This window comes from Vidua macroura, chromosome 1 (genome assembly GCF_024509145.1).
Source record: "Vidua macroura isolate BioBank_ID:100142 chromosome 1, ASM2450914v1, whole genome shotgun sequence".
Lineage (NCBI taxonomy): Eukaryota > Metazoa > Chordata > Aves > Passeriformes > Viduidae > Vidua > Vidua macroura.
In genome coordinates this window covers 36,743,954-36,762,210 of record NC_071571.1, presented here as the reverse complement: position 1 = coordinate 36,762,210, position 18,257 = coordinate 36,743,954, and the positions used below count along the sequence as shown (strand labels likewise).

Genomic DNA, 18,257 nt, shown 5'->3' with positions numbered 1-18,257 from the left:
AATAAGCAGTTCTTGCATTCATGTGTTTAGATTCTTTTTCCCACCACATGGCCACTGGCAAGACCGCGTGACATATTCCTTGGTGACATGAAACCCATTAAGAGTAAAGACTGAACATTATTTTGGAAAGGTTTGTGCTTTTTACCTCCATTCAGATGTCTGTAATTGTCAATCATGGGAACAAATTTTGTTCTAGCTTATAATGCAGTAAATTCAAAGTAATTCCAGTCACTCTGGGGAATTACAGTGAATTGATGCCAGAGTAAATGAAAGCAGACTTTTTGTGATGTGTCAGGATTAAGAAAAAAGAAATTATGGGACTAAAGGAAGAAGCCGTCTGTCAAGGAGGTTTAATTAAAGTCAATTGAATGCATGCAAATTAAGAGGAAAAAAAATTAACAAAACACAAAACTAATTAGCAGAGCCACAATTTAGAAGCAAGGAAAATAGCTACATTTTGAAACCTGCCTAGAAAAGCAAGAAAGATTTGTATTATACGAGACTGATGTATTTTTGGCTTAACAGCACAAAACCATACATAACAAAATGTGTAGGAGGAAAAATTTTCCAAACTTTCCAGTAAAGAAGTTTTCATGCAATTCATGCAAAAGTACTCTCTAGTTGAGGATTTTTTTTTAACTTGTCAGTAAGGAGAAGGGGGAAAAAGAAAAGTAAAAAAACAGGAAGGTAAAATCTTTGTACTGCAAAGCCAAATAGCTACTCAAAAGTTGAAGGGAGCAGATGGGGAAGCCTCATACTTTCCCATCTCCAACACATATTGGCATCAGCCATAATGAAGAGAGATAGAACAAAAAGTATTATTTCAGAAAAGACCCAACTAAATTAATGTTTTTTTAAAAAATCTCTCAATCATCAAACCGTTTAAAATCAAACTAAATTTTACGTCTTCTTAAATTCTGGGTACGAATAAAATGCTTATCTCTTTCTCTGAGGAAAAATGAATTTAAGTCAATTGAATTGGGTCTCCACTGTAGAATTGTTCAGCTATAGTGGCCTGGTTTTGTCATATGACTGAAATTCTCTTTAAAAGTATTTACAGACCTATCTTTTTTCCCTTTTTCAACCTAAACTGCCATGTTGTGTGAGGCCACTCGTTCACTCTACTGCATCCAAAATAAGTCAATAAAAGAGGCTTCAGATCTGCTAGGAGGCAGGCTGGGAAAGCACTTTTCTTGAGCTTCTGGCCAGCAATGCTTTTGAGATGCTTTAGGTAAAGGCTTCATCCTCATGCTATAAATATCTAAAACCTGTCCTTGTCCTTAGCCTATAGAGCCCGAGGTAGTCCATCCTGGCAGATGGCAGATAAAGCTGCCATGGTGACGTGATCTGTTGTGAGACCCACACTGAGCTGTGTTCAGAAGGCAGGCCTGGTACCTTCAGGTGGACTTTCCTTAAGTTCTTTCAGCATCCCCAGCAATACGAGGCCTTCCAGCGTGGAAATGGATCTTCTTACCTCTCTTTACCTTGGCTAGATCACTATGCCATTTAAAATATATTCTTTAAATGTATCCTTTCAGTAGCTATTTGCAGAACATGCAGCTTTCAAGCTATGCATACACCATTGCCTGGTACAATGGTGTAATACTGCCTTCAGGTTTTTTCTTTATAACTCCTAGCCTCAGATGTGCCTTTTTCTCATATGCTGAGCACTGAGCTGAAAGCTGTCCACAATTCCATCTCTTTCCAGAATGCCATGAGACTATGGAAACAGTCAATGTACACAAATTCAGTTATTGTTTCCTTTTTTCCCCATATATTTACTGACACAGAGTTTCACTTTCTATCCACTTTTAAATGAGGACAGGTTCCTTGTAAGGTTTTACATTTTATATGCCAGCAGCCTGATAATTTTTCACTTTACACAGATTCCATCTCTTCTACCTAGGTTCAGAGTTTCAGTCATTATGGATGTTGTACTCACTAACCTGCAGGCTGTGGGACTTGATATGGCACTTAGAATCACACCAATTGCATATTTTCACAGCAAGTGACTTCCATCACATGCTGATTACACTATTTGCAAAGGATTAATGCTACCTCTGTGTTAATATTTGGAGTCACTCAACTCCTAAAGACAGAAAAGCATGCATCAATAAGGAAAGCATTACATTAATTATGAAGTAGTAATTTTCTTACTAACCAGAAATGGCAAAAAAGTCTTTATGGTTGTTATTAGAAGTGAAAAAAAATTTATTGTAAAGATAAGATGCCATCAGAGTACGTCAGTAGCTTATAAATAAGTGAATGACATTTGTGAATTCTCCTGCTTCCTGGTTTGCCAAAGCCTTCAGGAAAGGAATCAATCCTGAGCTTTAGCAAACTACATTGTTCAGGTGTGCATCTACATGTGTGTGATTATTTTCTGTAACTTTCCTCTTTTCTTCTGTCATACTCAGTTCACAGCTCATTATTCTGAAGAGACAGCTCATTTTTTATAAACTCCCATCTGTTTCTCTCTGGTTCTTCAAAAATTTAGGTACCTGACAGACTCAATTTTTAATTTTTTTTCCATGGCTGATCTTAGGAAAAAAGATCCAAGAATAAAATCAAGAATAAGCAGAAAGTCGCTTTAATACAACTAGCTTATTTTTGCCCCATGCTTAAAATCAAAAGGATTTGTCATCTCCCCAAATACAGTGAGAAATCTTGTTCTAGAAAAATCCCAGATTTTGGAGTCTATTTCCTGGTGCTTCTACACACCCCTCCCTGTGTAATGATAAGCACCTCCCCAAGATAACTCTTAAAAAGGATGTTTGCAATTTAGTCTTATCTCCCCTTTATCAGAAAATTGATAATACATTTTTTTAATTCTTACTGCTTACCTTCCAGTTGTTCTTCTTTCAAATGAAGATAGTTATAGTACCACAACCATCAGACATGACAATTACAAAATATTTTCTAAGAAAATAAAATAATGCAACACCTCTTTGCTAAGCTTAACATTAGCCTCCTAACAGCTTAAGACTTCTTGTGAGGGAAGATTGCAGAAAAAGAAAGCACATGCAGACACAAATGTCTTTATAACTCTCGTCTTTTCTTGTGTTTTTATAAGAACATGAGGCTTCAATCATCCATTTAAGGTTAATAGAAAGGGGAGGCGTAACTCTTTTCTTGTCCCTTTGGTAAAACACAAAAGATCCACTTCTTAGGTATAAATCAGAAATATAAACCCTGACAACTTCTGACAAGCTTTCATAGGTATATGCTGCTCTAGCAATGCAGAAGAACTGGAAAGTCAGCTTTACTGACTAAATTGACACCAAATGTATGTTTGCTTTCCTTCTAAGAGTTAATTGAATCCTAGAATAATTTAGGTTAGAAAGACCCTTAGGATCACCAATTCGCAATCACTAATTTGTGAACTCCACCACTAAACCATGTCCCCAAGTGCCACTCTGATGCATCTTTCAAATATTTTCAGATGTGGTGACTCAACTGCTTCCTAGGCAGCCTGTTCCAAGCTTGATAACACTTTTGGTGAAGAATTATTTCCTAAAATCAGAATAGTCAGACCATAGCATTAGATAGAGTCCAGAATTCTTTATAATTCATAATGATCTCATTCTCCAGGTAAAGTCTGACATATTTATAGAATCATAGAATCATGGAATGGTTTGGGTTGGAAGAGACTTTTAAGATCATCTAGTTCCAACCTTTCTGCCATGGGCAGGGACACCTTCTGCTAGACCTGGTTGCTCAAAGCCCCATCAAACCTGGCCTTGGACACTTCCAGGGATGGAACATTCACCACTTCTCTGTGTGGTGCCTCTTCCAGTTCCAGTTGTTCAAGTGCCTCCCCACTCACTTAGTGAAGACTGAGTAACCCTGATATGACCCAGAAGCACTATGCTCACTCAATAGCAGACAACCTGTGGCATGAGAGAGACCATGAAATGCATTTTTTTTCCAAATACCAAAATTAACTAACCTGCTCTAGTCAGAAAGTTTGCACTTTATTTACAAAAAAAAGTCTCAGCCTTGGTAGTTTTTTGCCATTCTTCATAGCATTCATTTGTATCCCTTCAAAAGAACTGCTTTCACTTTTCTCATTCATGCATTAATTAAAACTGCTGCCTACAGTTCCCTCTGGTGTGATACATACCCAACATACTCTTGTATGGAAACATCTCCCAGTCTGATCATGGATCATTACCTATGATTTTGTATTGAAAATTTTCAATACAAGTGTGCATGGACACAAAACAGAAAATTAAGATAGATCATTTCATTCATATGACACAGGAAAATCCAAGAGATTTGCCTGTGTTTACTTAAAACATAGATAATGAATAAAAGCAACCTGCACCTGTCAAATTTAACCCAGAACTCAATATACTGGCAGTATGTGAATGAAATAGAGAGGGATGATGTAAAGTAGCCTGGGAGCTTAGCTATGGAAACACATGCACAATTGAGTAACTTTATTCAGAGATAGTATTTCTACCAATAACCAGTGTGACGGAGTTATCATAAAGGCTGTGAGGCTGCAGACCTGGATCTCTAAGCAGTATTTCTGCAGTACAGTAGCCAAGGAAAGACAAGCTCATCACTAGGAACAGGACTGTGACTCTTTGCTTCTTTTTTATATTTTCACAAGAATTTTAGCTCCATGCTCAAAATTATATTCCAGCCCCAACTACTTGATTGCCACCACTGTCCTGTTTGCTTGGCAGGAGGGGTTCTTAGGCTTAGGGAAAGATTGATTCAGGCATATTGACTATCCGCTTCAAAGAGTGTAAATATGACCATCTGAAGTCATGATGTTCCATAACCTTGACTGGGCAAAAGTAGGAAATGCAGTATAGATATAGATCTCTTAAAACACTTTCCACTAAGAGTCCTGAGGAAAAACAGTGAGTTCCAGATTTACATGGACTCTATAGGGGGTGTTCTTTGTGAAAATTCTAAATTTTAGGTTTATTTAATAAATAAACACTATTGTGGTGTACAACTTTATAAATATATTCCATAAAAAAATGAGATTACTCCATTTTAGCTATTTTGAAAGCTAAGCCAGGAGAGAGTATGAGGAATAAAAAGATAAAATTTTTGTTTTACTAGCATTTTACTCAAAGGACTAGGTAAGTTGGCATAATAGATAAGAACTTTTCATTTATTTTATTGTTTACAAAATTAAAGTAGATCATGAGATGAAACAGCAAGTAATGCCTACTCCCACCTAAGAAAATTTATCATAGAAATAACATAATTTTGAGTGTGTAAACTAGATTTCCTCTTGAACAATAACACCAACAAGAGAGTAGAACAGGACAAATGGACTCCATTGCTAAAAGGTATCCAGATTCAGACAGACTTGAAGAAATCCATGATGCTGCTCCATGCACACACTAGAAGGAACACTGTGAAAATGCATGGTAACCAGGTTAATGCTGTGATTTTTAATGCTGGTTGGACCCTTCCCTGCTCAAGACACAGTGGTATATTGTCGTATCTGTGTGGTCTCTCCTGCTGCTCTATTCTGAAATCAGGCAGGGAAATAAACCTCTCCCATTACCCTTCCTGTGCATATCTTTTTGCTGTCACAACCACACAGCCCAGTCACACAGAGAGATGTTTTTACCTGGAATATCTTACAAGTACTGAATTGTTCCTTTTTGAACCTGGGTTCAGTGAAAGATTTGTTAAAGAATTTGTCCATCATTTACTTGTCTTACAACTCCATTAATAAAAGGCTTCCTGTAAGAAATGCAATAAAGGGTTTTTTTGTCCTTTTAATACATGTCTTGAGAAACCCTCATCACTTGCATCATAAAGTAAGGAACAGCCCAACAGAAAGGATGATCTTTGAATAAGCCCCCACGAATAACCTATGTGCAATTAAATATATACAATGATGTCTACAGGAAACACAATGGTTTTCAAACATATCCAGTATCATTGACACAAAACACACTTCATAGGCAGTCCTCAGGAAAAGCAAACCACCGAGGAAATTCTGAAGGAGACAGCCGGGGTAAAGCAACTCTGAATGAACCCAAAAACCCCTTCTAAAACCAGATTATATGTAAAGTTGGTATGATTTTTTCCAGGCTTTTAAAAATATCTAGAAAATTTTTCATTTATTATTCAGGGGACAGCACACCAGCAGTTGCCAATAAATACAAAACCGATAAAAGTCTTCTAATGACAGAATAAAATCACTACCATGGGCAAAAGGCTGCAGGAGTTCTGTTGGTTGTATGACACATTCTCACTGTCAACAACAACCAACAATTCACAAAACTCTTTGCTGTATGGGGGATCCAGGCTAGCCTGGCTAGCCTCTAGCTGCTTCTTTAATTCTGTTAACTGATTAATTGATTCAATAAGAAGATGTACCTAACACATGTACCAGCTATACACTGTAAACATTATTACAGAACATTTTTTAAAGGGGCAAATTTTACACAGAATCAACGGTATGATTATCATAATTTTAGTCTTATGCCTTCAGAGAAAATTGAGCTTTGAACAGAAAAAGAAAAGGAATATTATACATAACTATTAAAGTTTTTATGAATTAGAAAGACCTTTAAATAGCTTATGAGATAAAAAACTTAACTACATTTTGGTCTGCTGCTTCTTCCACTACGAAGAAAAGAAAGGTGTGAGGAAAGAGACACACAAAGCCAAAAGAAGGGTTCTTTCCCCTCTTCCATTTTGCTGATTGATGGGAATATACCCCTAAATAAATAAATAAATTTTCCTTTTTAGATGCCTGTATTTGGGTCTATCTCATAAAACTCATTAAAATAATTGGGAAAAAAAATTCCAAAATACACACCTTTCTTCAACTGCTTCCAACAGGCTGAGTTTCACCAGAAGAATACTGAAAGTTAATTACTTTAAACTATTTTCTCATTTATTAATACTAATGCCAAAAGTTACAGAACTTTTGTAATGAAGTAAAATATTCCAACTCAAAAATAGCTATTTCATAATTGTGTAAAAATAGTTTATTTGCCAGCTTTCTACTGTTACTACTCTAGAATTGTCTCACAAACTGGAAAATTGTAATTTTTACAATGTCATCAAATTTGAGACATGTCTATTGATTCAACTGAAGTGATTAGTCATATGTTGTTTTTACAGAATAAAGTGTAGTGTTGAATTTACGGCTGGGTCATCACTCACTTCCAGCTGTTTTTAAAGTGACTGTTTTTTCCTGGAACAGTTTTCATTTCCCCCAGCAAATTCCCACAAAGCTCACAAGACAGTGATAGCCTCATATATCATTATGAACAAAAACTTAATTGTAATAATAAAGAGAATATTTGAAATATTTTTCAAGCACCCATAGAACCAAATAGTGCCAACTATTTAAGTCACCAAGAAATTTTTCATGCTCTTCAGCAAGTGTCACTATCTCTTCCTCTGAAAGTGTGTAGTATTTAAGGACATCATGTCACGGAACATGAGTGTTTTCTTTTTTCCTTTAGTTCCATACAATTTAACAATGTATTTTATCTATTGGTATTTTTTCTATTTTTTTATATTCAGAAAAAGATTACCATAATTTCAAAGTCATTAATTGCAAAAATAATTTAAAAAAATTTGCACAGCTGATGATGTTAGAGTACATCTTGCTTATTCAAGTGAAAATAGTAATACATGTACCTGAAAAAATCCTATCTTGTAATGAAAGTGTGTCTTTCGAGAATGAAGACTTGTGTTCTTAATAGATTTATGTACAATATAGAACCAGATAAGTCACCCATTAAAATATTTTATGGTCAATGTCAAAACAGCAGAGGGAGGGGGGGATATTTTAAAATATCCCCAATAGATATTTTAGAAAATAGCTTTTAAACTTAAGAAATATATAAGTTCAAAATCCTGTGATGTCTGTGTATATTTTTCATGTAGTCTTTTAAAGACCCAGCAAGTATCTCTGATTATCCCTCAAGGAATGAGATTCTCAGACTCTGAGAGTGACTGGCCCTAAGCCCAACCTGTTTTAATTGATTAAGTACGCAATTTAGGACGGATAGTTGTAAACCCATCTGTTCTACAGCTATGCAAAACTCACTTGTAATAGATCTTTACCTGCTGTGTCTTTACAGGACCTCAGAATTGCTCTGAGGAGCTACAGCATGAACTACATGCCCTATAACTGTAATTACAGTTAAATTTTGCAAATAGCCCAAGGCCTTCTAAATCTGTTTCTGAACACAAAGTACACATGAAATATGCATTCTAGTCCTCATGGTCTCTTAATAAAAAGTAAGATACCAGACTGTGTCAAGGCCAGTAAAAGTCTTTAAAGATATTTCTCCCTTTTCAGATTTTTTCCCCACAGAAATAAGAAAGCTTGTAAATTGTATAGGAAGGTTGTAAATTGTCTGACTTGTTAAAAAAAACACGTACCACACACACACAACTCTGAGAAGTTCTTCAGCAACAAATGTACTGAAGATATTCTCTGTTTCTTCCACGCTTTTCTTGTCTGTCTTACCTGGCTGAGTTTTCAAACTTTAAAAGTAATGTCTGAAGATACTTTTCAAGAATCTGCCAGCAAAATAAAAACAAAACAAAACAGAATCCGAAACAAACAACTTCTCCCTTCTCCCCGCATCTTGATAACCTTGTTTTCTTAGGAAAATCTGGAAGCAATTGCATAAATTTATCTAGGAACTGGTTTTGGTTGCAAATGTATATATGCTCTCAACCTTCCAGAATATCCCAGAATAGTCTGCTGCTCTGCATTTGCTCAAGAATCAGACTTTGCTTGTCTTTTTTCTCATTTTCATTCTGTATCTCTCACAAAGGACACTTTTCCCTCAGCTCCAGAACATGCCCTGTGCCTCTCTGAGAGCTGTTGGAATGGAACTGCCACTTGCATTTAACACTTGGTGCAAGGCTAAAGCAAGATCTACAAAGATAGATTGATGCGTCTCTAAAGATTCAGGGCTCAAATAAAACTTATTTGCTTGGATAAGAAGGTGAAAAGGTGAGAGGGAGAGCATCTACGTGCTCACAAATGCAAAAAGGAGCAGGAAGAGAAAGGCAGCTCTATTTTTGTCCTCTAATTATTTAAACTATAGTCCACAGACCAGGAGGAAAGGAGTTTTAATGATGGCAGAAGAGTATCAGACCCTTCTCACTTGGATGGTGAATGAGGGGCAAAGTCATCCTAGGGGGGATGTAACTGAGCAGAATAAAGGCTTCCTCAATATGCTCTTCCTTTGGGCAGCAGGAATATTGGGGTAAAACTCTGCTTCTGTCCCACCTCCTCCATTTATAGAACTGCATGATGCCTGTGCATCCTGAAAACAATTTCAACTGCTTTGGTTATTGTAGGTCTGGGTGACTGTATGGTTATGTTCACCATCCCAACATACTGCCTCCTGACAGGTATAAGAAGCTTTAAAATGAAAAATTGTCTCCTGAATATTCACTGCAGTAGCTTGAGCAATCATGAAGTAGCTGAGACATTAATTTAGCAGAATAAATCAAAGTGCACATTGCAGAATTTCTTACAAGAGAGACTAGTGCTGCTCCAAATAGACATTTTCAACATTAAAAATCTGGAATGTAAAATGTTTGGCACATGGTATTTCACTTCTGGCACACTGAAAAGAACAACTCCTTCCTCCAACAAACAATTTATAATCAAAATAAATCTGTCTCCTCAGAAATTCATATGGACCTAAGGATTGCTTAGAAGCCAGAAAAAGCCAGACAGTTGAACCATAACATGCATCTTAGTTGAATCTGTTGTGGCAGAAGGTGTAGTCCAACTTTTAATTCACATTATTTTGAGAGTGAAGGCATCTTTGCCAATAGGAAGACCAATCTAAACCATGAAATTCTGTTTAAGAAAACCTTTTTTCTTGCTTTATGAGGAGTCAAACACTGGAAAAGACTGCCCAGATAAGTTGTGGAGTCTCCATCCTTCATGCTATTGAGCACATATCTGCATGTGTTCCTGGGCAATTCATTCAATCTGACCCTGCTTTGAGAAGGGGACATTGGACCAGATAATCTCCAGAGATCCCACCTCAAATATTGTGTGATTCTGTGTTTACTATATATTGCACACATTTTTATAATTCTGGAATAAAGTTGAGAAAATCTGTCCTAAAATAACTGCTTTCAAACAAAGAGTTCAAAATTTTCACAATAAAAAACCAAAACAAAACAAAATCAAATGGATTACCAATAACTCTGTGAAATGAGTCAAATTAATCAGGGGAATTTTAGCAGTGACTATTGCAGTGGAACTCTACATTGACGTAATCTACGTTATTCCATTTTAGCACACAGAACAAAGGGCTAAAAGTAGTCACAGAATAATTTAATTGCTTATTTTCTTACCTGGATTCCTGTATTTCCACTAAATTCCTGCATATGGTCTAGTGTCATATGCAGAAGTGAAAAAGCACTGACCCAGCCATGCCACATTGGAGTCCATATTTGGAGAGTAGAATTTTCAGTTTAATCACTTTTCTTCCAAAAGGACAATGGAACTTCAAACTAGTTTACCAAAAAGTAGCTCATTGTAAGTTAGGATGCTAAAATAAAACTCCCATAAATCTACTTAAGAAACAGTTTAGAAAAAAGCAAACAAACATTTTCCTGTATATTGAAAAGACAATCAGTTTGCTTAAAGTGTACAGTTTTAGGAAGAAACGGTGGTGAGTTGCTTTGCACAACAGCAAAATTATTATAGATATTATTAAGCAGATGGAAAGCAGAGCATATTTCTACAGTAAACTAACAGGTAGAGCAAACATGTATTGTTGAAGGCAAATTAGCAACACTGAAAATCTGAAGCCTTTAAGAATATTGTCAAATTGACTTAAAAACTCAATCCAACCCAAACCAAAGTAGTGTGAAAGTTGCTGACAGTCACAGGACTTCTTAAAGACTGTCAAACTTCTCAGGCATGTGTTTTCCCATTTTTCTTATGTGAAAGTCTTAGAACAAAGTCTACTTCTCTCATTGGTTGATAGGGCTCTTTTCACTGGAAACTTTTATAGAGAGAAGAAAAGCAGGAAAAAACCCTGTTAAATTTGTATTTAGAATGACACATTCAAAAGAAAAGGTCACAGACGACATCTGACATTTGGGTTGGGTAAAGGAAAATAGGGTAAAAAAGTGGACTTTTGCAAAGTACATTGGCACAAAGAACCAACTGAAGTTGTGTGAAAAGATAATATAAAATTGATAAGAAAATGTCTGCAGAAAATCAGACAGTACTGGCTCCTGAGATTTGCAAAAGTAAATACACAATGCACAAGAAGAAAGAGGCTGTAAAATCAGAAGATAAAGTTCAGGAAGATGTCATTGTAAAAGTAGAAGGAGAACAAGATTTTACAGAAGAAACAGGTGATTTCAAAAGTAGGAAGGACCTGAGGAATTAGGAGTCTGGAGAAGGTTTTTGGAGGCAGAACCAGCGACAGTGTGCTACCATAAAGTGCTGGTGGGATGTCAAAGGGGCAGACTTAGGAGAAGAGGAACATGAAAGAAGTTTGTTAGATAAGTTTTCTAAGGAGTTTAGAAATTATAATGAGATGGAATATAACTATTAAAGACCCATACAAATTATAAAACTCAGTTCTGGGCAGAAAACAGAAGAGAGAGACTGAAACAAAAACATTGGTAAGGGGTCTTGCATGGGCAGAATAGTTTCACACTGAGAATGTTTGTATCCAAGTTCTCCTTCCATACACAGTCTAAGCTCAAGAGATATGCTAAAAAGGCAATAGAAGACTGTGCATAATGGCAATTACCCTGTAGCAATAGCTCAGTTTCAGTTACAAGTTTAAAAATTATTTGATTTTTGAAAGGAAAAATTCAGTAATCCTTGAAAAAGGAAATCAGTCTCTGAACATTAAAAAGGTTTTTTCATACATCCAAACAAAACACCAATTCAAGTTTTTGTTAACTCAAGGTGCATGGTACATTTCTGATAATAGCTGTGGTCTAAGTAAAGGAGCTTTTTTTTAAACCAATTACATCTAGAAGTTAAACATTCTGAAATTTCAGATACTGAATGAGTTGCACAGATTGTACTGGGAATTATTTTCTGAACATAATGAGATGATATTCACCACTGGAGGATTAGTAAATCACTCTGCAGAGGAAGAAATTTAATGTTATTTAAAAATAGCTAGTATACCCCTATATTTATTTTTATATAGTCAGGTGGATGTACACAAAATTAAAATGCTGAATTTAACAGAAAAAAAAAAGGATAAATAGTTAAATCCTGTTTATCTCACTCTATTTAATAAAACACTAAAATTGGTAAAGCCCCACACTTTCTGCTTTCTGCTTTCTGCTTCCATGATGCTCATAACATAAAAAGATTGTCATGGTTTTAAAATTAGGATGAAGGGACAGAACAACCAAGTTTCAGGATGGTGCTCAAAAAAATACATCATGGAAGAAAGCCTAGTGTCAATATTCATTCTTGTGGCAATTGAATGGGCATTTGCCGGTGTAGTGTAGTCCTGCACAAATGCATTCCTGTGTCAGCACACAGCAGAATCATATTAATTTGTAAATGTGCTACAGGAAACAGGAGTTAAAATCTGCTTAGATTTATAATTTGACATTAAACCACATCAAAAGACCATCTTAATCCATCCTAAAATAAACACGCAGCTACAAAATTTTTATCAGATAAACAATAGCTGTCATTTTGCAAGTAATCAGCAGCATACCTATTTCAAGTCATCACTGGCATACTTAATGTGATTTCTCACTGAGTCTATCCTGAAAATTTGCATCACTTGTAAGTAAATCATCAGCCTTTAGAGCACAGATGTTCTGCTATTCTCTCTCCTACACGGTTCTACATATCAGGTTTTAATAAATTACTTTCCTAAAACTTTTATAAGAGTAAGGTTTTCTGAGGCTTAAGGAGAAAAAAGGTAAAATATTTTTCATACTTTTAATTTTTTACTTCAAGAGGTAGCAATTAGTTGAAATTGAGTGTAAGGAAAAGCAGTAAAAGGTACTTGTGTACTACTTCAAAACCATTTTTCAGTCTTCCAGTTTTGAAATTTTCAAATATATTCAGTGCAAAAAGTGAAGAATGCAAAATTCCCCCCTCCAAAACCTTCTAATATTCAGAGATTGAAAAGTAAAGTAAAAGGTGAAATTATTTTTTCAAATGAACACAAGAGGCAGACATCATAAGCATAAGTGTTAATTTATAAGTATTAATCAGCACAAGAGGGCATAATATTTTACCATTTAAAGTACTAAAATTTCATAAAAGAATACTGAATCACACACCTCTGTAACTGAAATATAGCTTTTTTTTTGATAAATGAACATTTTAAACCCGAAAAAGTTGAATATTAATTGTTCCCCTACTTTAGAAATCCATGAGGAGTAAATGTGTTCTAAGGGCCATAACTATGTAGTTTTTGAGCTATGCAGAGATCAACGCTATCATGGGATGAAAAATTTAAATAGATCCCAGAGTAGTACCAGGTTGGAAAATTCAACATCAATGGCGTTTTTAAGAGTTCTGAGACCCACTCTTGGTGTCTACAGATAAACTCTTTCTAAGCAGTTCCTTAGAGACTGAAAAATTACAAAACTAAAGTGTTGGTTCATTATACCTTTACAAAATGCAAATTTGGAATAAATTCACTGCCTCTGATGCACAACTCAATGCTCACTGCATAGCCTTCATTCCCCTGCACTGACTTTGTTTTGTGTTAGCAAAATTTAGCAAACCTTAATTACACTATACAGTCAAAATTATTTTATGGCAGTTGTGAGCCATTACCATAAGACAATTTTCCAAATTCATGGAACAGAATCTTTGCAGTGTTTCCTTTCAGAAGCAAATAAAAGTGAGAAATTATTTCTTATACTATTGGATAATTCTGATGACATAATAAGTCTTATAACTTAAAGTGTAATGAAAATGAGATGACACAAGAAAATATATGCTTGTCAATAGGCAAAATAATTTCTAAAGCTGTTTTAAATTCTGCTTATTGGAAAACATGAAAAAACACATTCATTTATTCTCAGCCATACTGAAATCAGATTCATAGATGGAACTTTTGAAAAGGTCCAAAGCTTCTCCAAAATACCAAAATATATTTCTGTAAATCCAGAAAGTAAATACATTAAATCATGGTACATGAAAACAATTTTAATTTTTAGGACAAAATACTCTGTCTCCTAAATTCCATGTTTACAGAACCTGCAGCAGTATGTAAATAATAAAAAAACCCAAACACATTATTTATCATTCTATGTCATATATTAATTTCTTTTTTGGAAAAAAACTAGGAGGTCTCTATATTGAATAGTGTATGTGTGAGAGAATGCTCATGCAGGTGCAATTCTTAAAAGCATATAAATGTTGGTTCTTATCAAGTTTTTTGCAATTCTCACAAACCTTCCTTTTTGTCTTCTGCGGCAATCTTCGCTTTTGTGTCTGTTATATCTTTGAAAGAGGCCAGAAAGAGTACTACATCTCCTTTTTCATTCTTTATAGGAACAATATCCAGTAAGCACCAGAATGAAGACCCTGCAAGGATAAAGAATGAATTTAATTCAAACAGCTGTTTTTTAGCAGGGTGGGTGGGGTGGGGGGGGAAATGAACTACTGATTTAGGAGGTCAGTGGTCAGGGAATCACAGATGTTCAGCTCATGTAAATCACTTTGCATCATTGGTTGAAGCTCTATAATACTGCTTTCTTCAGGCACAAGACATTAATTTAAATGCAAAATTTATCTACAGGGATCATTAATAGAGTTTAATGAAGCTGCTTACTCCTCTGAAACCATGCTTTCCTTTGAACTCTCAACTGATGTTATTTCCTGGAATAGCTTTCACATTGTTAACTTGGCATCTGAAGCATTCATGTCTGCTATAGAATCATTCTGCCTTAATCATCTGAGTTGATACTCATTATAACCTCTTGACAGAAGACCTCATAGTCAGAGCATCATTTCAATAATTCAAAGAAATTTAAATTAATTAGATATCAGACTTAGAATAGAAACAAACTCATTGCACAGACAGTGAGATATATATAATACCACACATCAGCTCTAAAATTAATATTAGTTATCTTCTTAGCTTTCATAATGTTCACTTTTTTAAGACTGAAGTTGGACAAAACTGAGTTTGACAATATTTTTAATTCCTGTCAGCTTTCCTCTGTCCACACCTGCTTCATAATGATGCAGTTTTTAATCAATTCTCACTGTTTACATCGCATGTCCTGTTTGCGAGATATGTTGTTCAATTCCAATGATAAAATTCATAAGTTTCTTATCAACACCACTTGGAAGAAGAAAATATTTAATGCCTAGATGCAAGCATCCTAGATCTCACTCCCATCCATTCTGGGGTAACTCAGCCCAGTACCAGACTTTTGTCTCTTTCAGGTTTTAGGTATCAAGGCTAACTACTTCCATCCACCATCAGCCCACAAATATTATTTAAAAGAGATATAAGTACTGATAGAGGGTTTAAAATTTATTTTTGTACATCTTTACACTTCCACAATCTGCTGCTTCACAACATACTATTTTTAGCATTCATTTACAAACAAAAGTCTGTTTAAATTCATAGAAAGAAACAGGACTGGTTCCCTGGACCACTGCTGCCCCAGCTGACTACTGCCAAATGATCAGCTGAGCTTTGGAGGGCTCCTTGGGAACAGCAAGCAGACTAGCCACTTCCTGCTGTGCTGTCTTCTAAAGTTTCCAGTTTTGAAAAAGAACTGGGCACAGGAAGATCACAGTGAAGTTTATAATTTAGATTTTCAAGTGGAAGTTCCTTGGCTGCCTTTTGAACACTGTAGATGAGCATGATAGGTGAAAGAGCAGCTTTTCTTTTCAAGGACCATGGCAGTTAAAGGTAAAAAAATTTGCTTCAAAGGAAACTCATCTGGCCCTCTGTGCTCCAATCAAACTTTCCAAGAGTCATACAGGCACCTTTGAGACTAACATTACAAGTTCAGCAATCTAGCAGAACTTCCACTTAGGGTATTTGAAGAAGGGACATGGAGAAATTGGAACAAAATAAAAGAAAACTGGAGGACAGAAAAACCTGTGGAAAGAAGCAGACTGGATTTGTATTGGGTTTAAATATTCTTATTTTGAAGACAAAGCAAGAAAAGATTTCCTTTTAAAAGAAGGTAAAACACGTCAGAATCAGAAGCCAAGTATTTATATTGTTCTTTCTCCCACTTTAATTTTCCATTCTCTTTCTTCTTCTTTTTTTTTTTTTTTTTTTTACAGATTTGACTCTGTTAAAAATTCTGGGAAAAACTGCTCAGTGGCATTACTGTCAGAAATGTTTTAGAGAGTCACACTCTCCCAATGTGAAATGGTCCATTCAAGGAGAAGAAGCATTAAGAAATTTTGCAGCTTAAAAATAGAAACATAAGTCTTTACAAAATACCATCATAACTTCTAAACTGGCCAAACTCCTACTGGCAAAATTCCTTTATATCCAGCTGCATTCTAGCAGTAGTTTCAGCGGCAAGAAGTCTCTTTCAACTCCTTCTCCTAAAAACCACCAAGAGGGCCAATGGTCTTTTAAGAAGATGTTTCTATCTCCTCCAGAAGTGGAACAATATCTTTCTCTTTTCAATTGTTAAATGTCTTTCTTACACACACACACACACACACACACATACACACACACACACATATTAGCTATTAAGGTCTGAAAGAAAGTTGCAGACAGCAGGCATTTCAAACAAACCTAACTCAGTTACAGCAATATTGTCAGAAATGGTAATTTGTAGGTTTAAGGGAGTTATTACAACATGGTTAATCATCAGAGACAAATCAATTTAATATTTAATGGTTTAATGCATTAGCTCTTTTGTATAATCAAAATGCATTTAAATTCTTTAGAGGTTTGTGACTGAAATTGTTCCACATCCTGTCATCATTTAGTTTCTCTCAATCATATTTTCTTTTGTTTTCTTTTCTCATTCTCCTTCTCTGTAAATATATCTAAAAATATTTTGACTAAGCAAAGCAAACATATGTAAAATATGGTGTGTGCCACTAAAGAAAACACACATCCAATTCATGCACAGGCAACTTCTCTCCTGAAGAGTTCCAAGCTAATACCCTGTGTGGTGGGCTGTCAGTTCTGGCTGTATTTATACACTGAATCTTTGGAAGTTCTGAATCAGAGCTGGTTGATTTGGTGGGGTTTTTCTGTGTTTTAATTTTATTTGGTTTTCTTGCCTTTTCGCTGAAAGGAGCAAATGAATATTAAGTTTTTAGACTGGGTGAGATGTTTTAGGTCAGGATTAGGTCAATATAAGGTTGCATTCTGTCAAGAACAGAAGTGCTTTCTCTCTTTCACTATTGAGGAGCACCCTCGGAAAAATAAACTGCAATGCAAACTGTTACATAGCTTTTACTGAAAGCCACCATCACATAATTCTATAAATCAAAAGCAGAACTTTCTCCTCATCAAAAAAAGTATTGCCCTATTTTGTTACGCTTCTTTTGAATGCACTCGTCTGTGAGACGGAAATTCCTTCCCTGCTTCAGATGGTGCATACAAAGGTTTTCTGTATTTTCAAGAGTCGCCTATCAAAGAAATTTCTTTTGGAGGTTTATTTATACACAGACTATTTTTATTGCTTCAAGCCACCACTCTTGGAGAAGGAGTCTAATCTTTCTCTTGCATTATGAAGGGTCAAAATATATTTTAATATCCTCAAGGCTTATATAAGCACATCACAGGGAAGGAGAAAAGAAACCAAATGAAGCATAATCTTATCACAAAGCAATTTGGCTATAGTCCACCTTTTATATATATAAAAGAAAGACAGTGCTTTATGGTCACTCTCTCAAACAACCTTTCTACCTTTCCTCGTTTTGACAGCTAGAAGTCTGTCCTCAGACTGAAATCAAAACAAGGGTCAACAGACCAGGGCATTTAAAAGGGAGATTTTATACAAAACCCTGTCATTAGGATGCCAGTAGCCTTCAAAATCAAACACTCTTTTCACTAGAAAATAAAGCTTGCTTGAACCACGGGACAGACTGAGACCATTAACTCTGTTGATGAGCTCTGTGCACTCACCATATGATAATAGATAATCTGTAGTCATGCCCACCCCAGACAGAGCCCAATGAAATACTCAGAACAGAAATATCTTTGGTGGATATTTGGGTATTGCAGAGGTTTCATAATAGAGATATGATGTGGGATGATGGTCTGCAAAGTTTATTTAATTCTTTAATAAATAAATAAATAAACTCTACACCCATC

General features: G+C 35.5%; 1 protein-coding gene across 1 annotated transcript in view; it reads right to left on the bottom strand.

Moving 5' to 3' along the window:
- KCNH8 (potassium voltage-gated channel subfamily H member 8) overlaps positions 1-18,257 on the bottom strand; it is a 174,966-nt gene that overhangs the window by 90,038 nt on the left and 66,671 nt on the right. Inside the window, exon 3 of the mRNA XM_053979069.1 lies at positions 14,396-14,527. Coding sequence (XP_053835044.1) covers positions 14,396-14,527 — 132 coding nt within the window. The remainder of the gene's footprint in view (positions 1-14,395; positions 14,528-18,257) is intronic.